General features: G+C 60.4%; 1 protein-coding gene across 1 annotated transcript in view; it reads right to left on the bottom strand.

Annotated features, from left to right (window-relative positions):
• The window catches only part of CLCF1 (cardiotrophin like cytokine factor 1), a 9426-nt gene extending 8872 nt beyond the window's left edge, over nt 1–554 (bottom strand). The window contains exon 1 of the mRNA XM_004383664.1: nt 349–554. Coding sequence (XP_004383721.1) covers nt 349–364 — 16 coding nt within the window. The 5' untranslated portion in view covers nt 365–554. The remainder of the gene's footprint in view (nt 1–348) is intronic.
• Between the last annotated feature and the right edge of the window lie 7180 nt (nt 555–7734).

Here is a 7734-nt window from a genome sequence, read left to right as displayed (position 1 = left end):
CTCGCCTTGCGCGCGGGTCCCTCCCGAAGCCCTCGCCCACCAGACCCGCTCGCCCCTCTGCGCGGGGCTCAGTCTGCCAGGATTCCCGGGACCCCGCCGCGCCAGGGCTCCAGGTTGCCGCCTCCCGCTCTGCGGCTTGGGGCTTCCCCGCGCCCGGAGCCACCGCCGGCCCTGCCGAGCGGACTCTTGGAATGCTGCGTCCCCGCCCGGCCCCTCTCGGGGGTGCCCGGCCTGAGCCCGGCTGGCAGGCAGCTCCCGGCCCGGCCCCGACCCAGCTCCCCGGGGAGGACGGGAACCGGATCTCGGTGCAGGGCGGGGGCGGGGGCCGGGGCTCAGCTGGGCTCCTACCTGCTCGGAGGTCCATGGGGCTGGGGGCGGCCGGCGGGCGCGGCTCCTCTCCCGAGGCTGACGGAGTGGGAGGGCGAGCCGCGGCTCCGGCGAAGCTTTAATAATCCCATCCGCCAGGCCCACTCGCAGGTTTTTTTCGCTCGGTTTCGGATTTTTTTTTTCGGTGTGGGACATTCTGCAAACTTTTTTTTTTTTTTTTCTGACGTGTAAAGCTGTAACCACAAATTGTAGCGGCCCTCCCCGGGGTGGGGGGAGGAGGGGAGGAGGAAAGGGAGGGCTTCTGGGGCTCCTCTCCCTCCCACAGCACCGAGGGGGCGGTGAGGTGAGGCGAGGCGGCGGCGGTACCACCCTGGGCCTCCTGGGGGAGGGGACGGGAAGGGCATCAGTCCGTCTGCAAACTCCAGCGGCGAGGCAGGGGGGTGCGCCAGTCCCCTGCTTTTCTTCTCCCTTGGTGTCGGCCAAGGGCCGAGTGCCCCCCGCCCCTGGCTCGGTGCTGTCCCCTGCTCCCACCCTACCTCGCCCTCTTCATCGCTAACCTTCCTTCCCCTCCCCTCCCCCTGAGTAAATGTAATGACACATTTTCCCAAATGCCAGCGAGCTGGCTTCGTAGCAAGTGATGGTGTTTTTCCTGCTGCCCTTTGTCTGGGCCAACCGCCCCCCTTGCCTATTGTCCCGCCACTTGTCCCATTTCCAGAAGCTGGCCTAAGTGAGGCACTGGGGCTGGGGCAGGTGACTAACCGGCTCACAGTGCCCCCTGAGGGGGTGGCCAAAGGCCCCGCAGGCCCACTGCCCTGCTCTAGGGAGAGAAGAGGGCACTTGGCGAGGCTTTCCCCTCAAGTTCACAAGGTTCCCCATTCTTCTTCTCAGTGACCAGGGCCATGGAGCTCGCGGGGCGGGGGTTTGTAATTCATTAATCAGCACGAGGCACCGGACCAGTTTCAACACCAGAGGCTTCGAGGGTGACTCAGCGAGGACTCTCCCGATTCCAGCGATGGACGGCCCAGACCAGCCCCCCTCCGCCACGCTTTGTGAACTGCTTCCCCATAAAGCCGTTTGGCATTCTCCTTCCTTTGGGGTTTGGGGTTGTGGCTTTTTCCGGTGGTGGGGTAGGGGTGGTCTGGCTGTGGCGTGCCCTCCCCTCTCCCTTCTCTCAGGCCTGGGCTGGGCCACTGGGCTTGGATACCTAGGGGATCCATAAGCCTGGACCATCCCTGGAGGGTCTCCTTCCTTTCTCCTGCCCTGCCTCCACAACGGGCTGCCAAGGAAACGCAGAGGAAGGAGCTCTTCTCCTCTGTGGTTGCAGACAACCCCACTTCATGACTTTTCATGGGGAGTCACTGGGTCTCTGAGGCTTGGGTGCTGTAGAGCCAGGCTACCAATTAAATCATTTGGTAAGAAGTTGCATTTGCTGATTTGTTGTTCGGAAGGGGGAGAGGTGAGTGGCGGAGGAGACCTGGAAGGTGAGGCCTCTCTCTGTCCCCCATTCCTGCCCAGGAGAGGGAAGCGTCGATCCAGTGCCCCCCAAGAAAGGGGGCACCCTACAAGCAGCCAGACCACAGCCCCTCTAGCCCATGGGTCAGAGCTGCAGCCCGGACTTCTGGGGCAGCACTTCCCTTTTCTGCACTTGGAGAACCGGGTGGGGGGGTGGGGGGGTGGGGAAGAAGTTTGTTTTCAATTACCTCACTGGAGTGGGACAGACTTTGTTGTTGGTTTTTTTTTCTCTCTTCTTTCTTTCTTTCTTTTTTTTCTAAACAAGGAGAAAAGGGGCTGGGAAAGGAGAGCTGGCCTGGGGTTGGGGGCAGGGGTTTTCTGGGACACCAGGAGCAGCTCTGATGAAACCTGCCTTGGAGGGCCTTTTAGAGAAGGGCTTTGGGCCTCCTCCCCCCAACCAATAAACCTGGGCTCTGGAGTTTCAGTGACACTCTTGGCGGGTCAGCCTGACCATCTCCTGATGCCCATGCCAAGGGCAAGAAGGCAGATGTCTAGTGGGTGACAGGCACTGAGGCTGGCCAGGAGGGCCCTGCAGCCACCGTTTGGGAGAGAGGGCGCCAGGAAGGGGAGAGGAAGCAGGGGAGCGGCCCCAGCCCTCTCTCCTCTGGTTTGCAGCCGCCTGCTCCTTGTGGAGACAGCCTGCACAGACAATGTGGTTTGGATTTGGCGGAGCCCCTCAGCACCTTATAAAGCACCTTGCTGAGTCAGGGAGAAAGCAGCCCCCACGCGGGAGGAGGAGGAGGGGCCGGGAGAGCAAGGGGAAAGAGGGGAAGGGGGAGCTGGGGAAAGAGGGTGGGGGCGCTGGGAAGAGGAGTGAAAAAGAGAGGGGACCAGAGAAGGGAAGAGGAGACACAAAGAGGCACCAGGGTGGGAGTGGGAGGAGGGGGAGCAAGGGTGAATAGGAGGGAGGGAGAGAAGCCAGTGAGGAAGAGGAAGGGGCTCTGAAGCAGAAGAAGGAGGAACTTTGACAATGCTGCCCCCACCCCCTGCAAATGTTCACTTTGGAAGTCTAGAAAGCACGAGTTTGCAGGATCTGGGGGCTGCAGTTCTGACTGGGGGACTCAGGCCAGGTGAGTTTGGGGACAACACGGCTCCCAGCCCCCAGATTGTCTGGGATCCTTGGTGTTGTGACCCCACAAGCGGGGAAAGTCATGTTCTTCCTCTGCCTCTTGTCTAGACTTGCCTCCCTGCCCTCTCGCCTCACCTACTGGGGGCCCAGCCTTTCCCTTCCCCCACCTGCCACCCTGCCAAGGGGAAAATCAACTCCATTTCCAAGCTGCCAGTGCCCCTCTGCCATGTCTGGGCAAAGGCAGCAGGCTAGGAGCTGCCAGTTGGGTTGAGGTGGGGGCTGGAATAAAGACTGTGCCTTTATTCAGCCAAATCCCCAAATAGGGGTGGGCTGTTGGAATCTGGAGGAGAAAGAAGAAAGGAGAGACAGAACAGAGAGCCCACCTCCAGGGCTTCTGCAGGATGGGGTGACACAAGTGGCTCCCCTCTGGGTCTCAGAAATGGATTACCAGGGCCCTTCCAGCTCTAACAATTTGGGGTCACTGGTGGGGAGCGAGCAGAGGTTTGAGGAGACACCACCCCACTTAGCTAGCTCCAGAAAAGCATCCTCAGGAAGAGAACATTCCATCTGTTCCATGGTACGTTTTGCAGGCCTTGCCGAGTCCCTCCTGGGTGAAAAGCCCTGCACAGGACAGAGAGGCCAAGGAAAACCCCACCCTGCCTTCAACAACTGCCATCTGGAAACTCATTAAACCATCTGAGGCCGGCCCTAGGTGGCAGCGCGTGTTTACGGTCAGAAGGGTGGTGAGGTAGGAGAGCTTCTGGGAGGGGAGGAGAACGGGGAGTCAAAGGCAAAGATGCTCAGAGAGGACCAGGCAGAACTCCTGCAGCTCCCCGCAGTGGGCAGGGGGCCCAGGCTGGGAGCCTGTCAGTCAGGACAGCCTCGGGACCAGCCCCCTCGCCCCTCAGTGAACCACCTGTCCCTCAGGATAGTGGGAGTATTCAGCCAGCTGAGGAGGGGATGTGTTTTCTGCTGCCTCCTCTGGCCTCCCAGGCTCTAGCTGACCAGCCACAGGAGCCGGAGTGTTGCAGGTGGCAGGTGAACCCCCAAAGGGTATGACCAGGTGGGGGCAAGGCTGGCGCCAGGTGATGACTGAGCTGCCCTCCTAGGGGGTGGGGGTAGTCAGTGTTGGCTCAGGGAGGGGCTGGTGGCCACCCACCCTCCATCCTCCCCTCTCTCCCCTGCAGCTGGCATCCCCAGGGAAGGCTCTCCACGTGCCCAAGACACCTGGTCCTTTGTAGCTGCAGAATCGTCGCTGCAGGGGCTCGGACCCAGGGCCTCCTAGATTCCTGAACTTGGGGAACCTCTAGTCTGGTCCCCTCCCGACGGGCGAGCAGGGGTCTGGCGTTGTTGCTGAGTAAGCACACTTGCTAATTCATTCATTCCGTTCACCAAACATTCCCCAAGTGCCTACTCCGTGCCAGGGGCCTGCTCGGGGCCCGCGTTTCTCATGGGAGTTTTGCCCCTTTGGACCTGAAAGGCTTAAAGAGCAATGGCAGTTCAAACATACTGAGCTCTAGGACTGCAGCAGACACTGTGCGAAGCTTTGCGTGTTCTGTTTCATTTAACTCTTCCAGTGACCCTGAGACAGGAACCATTATTTCCCCATTTCACACACGGAGAAACTGAGGTCTGGGAAGATGAAGTCACTAGCCTAAGGTCCCACAGCGAGTGACCAAGACTCGGCCTCAGAGCTGTCTGACTTCAGCCCTTTGAACTACACCATGCAGGTGCAGGCCTGGGGGTGGGACATGGAGGCAGGGGGCTCCCGGCAAGTGAAGAGGCTGGGTGTCTAGAACAAACATCAATGACAGCCTGGGCACGGTGGGTCTCTTCAGGACACTCAGTCCTTTCTTGGGACTCAAAGAGGGTTCTCTTTGCCTGAGCTCTCCTGCCACCCACCACTGACAGGACCTGGCTGTGTGACGCTGGCCAGGTGCCCACATCGCCCCCTCCAAGCGCAGTGGGGGCAAGACCATGAGCGCCGAGTCCCCTCAGCTGGAATTCTGGATTCCACTAGCAGGCAGTTTGGAATCTCAGAATGAGCAGTGACCCTGGAGTTAGAGGCCACCCTCCAGCCCACCCAGGGCTTCCCTCTACTTTCTGAGGGCCCGCCGGCTGTGTGCCTGTAAAGAGAGGACCTAGGTGGACTCAGAGGCCCCTCCAGGGCTGGAGGAGCCAGCCCAGGACACCCCTGGACTCCATGTCCCCGGGAGGCCACCTCCTCTCCTCCAGTGTGTGCTCCAGGGTACGGTGGGCAGACACCGGGGCAGAACACAGGCGGGGGAACAAAGGCAGCAGGGTGTGCACTTTCCCTTTCCTTCAGTGGGCAGGAGCCCAGAGGGCCCTGGCTCACCCTGAGCTGGCTGTGATGTCAGCGGAAACCCTGGGGCAGAAGGGCCTGCCCTGCCCTGGGTCCCCCACCCCCACCTGGACCAGCTCAGGCCCTCCCAGGGGACACCCCCTGTCTCCCTCTGAAGTGAGAGAGGAGCTGAGAGGAGCCAGGGCCTGCTGTGCCTCTAGCCTCCCGACCCCCGGGCTCTATCTCCCCAGCTGCAGGGACGTCTGGGTGATGGGTGTGTGAGGAAGGCAGGGGCAGAAGGGATACCCGCAGGTGCTCAGCTCCGCCCTGGCCTGCCAGGAGCCCTACCACCATTCTCTGGGATGTTCCATTGCCCTGGCCAACCCATGCCCCAGGCTCCGTGACTCTGTATCCCCTGGCAGAGGAGTGGGGTTACCTCTCCCTGGGCTGCAAGATCTTTATCCTGCCCTGCTGAGTCACTGCCGGCTCCTCCCGCCTTTTCCCCTCTCTTCCCCACCAGCCTCCCTCCCTCAGGCTCCTCACAGCCTCCTCCAGACTGTCTAGGCTCCTCCGCTGGGGTGGGGGTGGGGGGGTGTGGATGGTGATGTGCAGAGGACAGATGCCACCTTCCCTGGGGCCATTGACCCCACGTGCCTGCCATTGCAGCGCTGTTGGGAAGAGTGGGGGAGGGGGCTTGGGGATAAGTAGAGAGCCTGCTGGCTGCTGGCTCAGTACTCACTCGCTGCAGGGTCTTGGCAAGTCATGTAACCCCTCTGCAAAAGGAGGTGATGATACTAGCACCTTCCTCTACCCGAGGGACAACTGAGACCACACAGATCAAGTCCCTGGCATTGGAAGCACTCCGCCATGCTGAATATTATTGCCACCTGCTGTCGCCCTGTCCCTCTGTGTGCTAATGTTGTCCCCTCTCTCTGGAGTGCCACCCTCCGCCTCCCACCAGGCCCCCTGTCTACACATCTAAACTCTCTCTGTTCTTCCCATTCTACCTTCTTCTGGAGCCTGTCCCGTCACCCCCACGGACTTCCCACCACAGGGCACAGACAGATCTCCTTACCGCGGTCCCCTTGTGTTGTAAGTGCCATCCTCTAGCAGTAAACACCCTTGAGCATTTGACTCTGCATCCCAGAAAGCATCCTTGTTGGAGCTGGAGTTCAGGGTGTGAAAGGAGGGCTGGAGGGGGAACAAGGTCCTCAGGGCACAGTCAGCTCTGAAGGGAGAAAAGGGGCTGAAAATCCCCACTGTCCTTCTTGCTAGCCCCTGTCCAGGCTTCCCGCTGTCTGAAGACAGGAAGTTCTGGGCCTGAAGAGCTTGCCCCCTCACCACACCCACTGGCATCTTTGTAGGTCCGTCACCTGGCCCTTGCCGGAGCAGCCTGTGCAGATTTCGGTTCTGGCCGTTGACAACTGCTGATGTGTTTAGGTGAAGCGGGCACTTCAGAAGGGATCCAGAGGGCTATGGCACCAAGATCGGAGAGCAGAGTGAGAAGGTAGGAGATGTCAGGGAAGGCTTTCCAAGGGGCTGGAAGGACGCGAGTGGCAGAAACAAGAGCCCGCCTGGCCTGGGGAGGGCTGGGGAGGGGTGGCACTCAGGCCTGTGGGGCAAGTCAAGCCCAAAAAGCTTTAGGCAGCACCTGCTGTATACAGACGACCCAGCTGCACAGTGTGGACCGACAGAGATGCAGGCCCTGCCCGCCAGGAGCTTGGAGTCTGGTGGGATATCAGCACTGACCAGAGGTGTGGGCAGCCTGCGAGGAGGCTCACCGAAGCCGGGGCACCAGAGGCAACTGTCTCCAACTCCACTTAGTAGGGAACTCTAGAAAGATCCTTGGCCTTAGAGTTGCCTATAATCGAGGCTTTTAGCCTCACCTCACCTCCAGGCTTGTTGGGGGGCTCAGATGAGGCAATGGACTGAAAGGGTTTTGCCAGCTGCAAAGCTCTGAGTTGCCCGAGGAAATTTCTGGTCTCTTGCCCAGGTGCTGTAGTTGCTGTTCACTAAGTACTTACTAATTGCCTGGCGCTGCATTGAAATACTTCGGACAGACGGTCCCACAGTTCTCCTGAAGCAGGTGCTGTTGTAGTTGTGATTTGGCTGTGGGAAAACTGAGGCACAGAGTTAAGGAACTTGCCCAAGGTCCCACTAGTGGATGGTGGAGCCGGCAGTCCGAGTCCAGAGCCTCCCTGCTCTTAATTAGTACCACCCCGCCCCCCCCCGAAATCTCTATTCCCCAACACCACTAGTAAGCCCATCTCAGCCAGGGGATGCGGCTACCCCCACCACGGGGTCCTAGCCTAGCGTGGGGCACAAAGCTGGCACCCACAGAGACTCACTGAACCCTATCACCCGAGCGGGAGCAGCCAGGACTCAGTCTTGGGAGCCGGGACTGGACACGGTGTCTGTCTCCCTCTGCTGGTCCCTTAGGGGACAGCCCAACCAGGATGCTTTCCCAGAGCTGGTGGCACCCATGTCGCCCCCAAACAGTACAAGCAGGGGTGAGGACATGGCC

Source organism: Trichechus manatus, unplaced genomic scaffold (assembly GCF_000243295.1).
Source record: "Trichechus manatus latirostris isolate Lorelei unplaced genomic scaffold, TriManLat1.0 scaffold00113, whole genome shotgun sequence".
Lineage (NCBI taxonomy): Eukaryota > Metazoa > Chordata > Mammalia > Sirenia > Trichechidae > Trichechus > Trichechus manatus.
The sequence above is the reverse complement of the archived record's forward strand: the minus strand, read 5'-3'. Positions and strand labels throughout refer to the sequence as shown.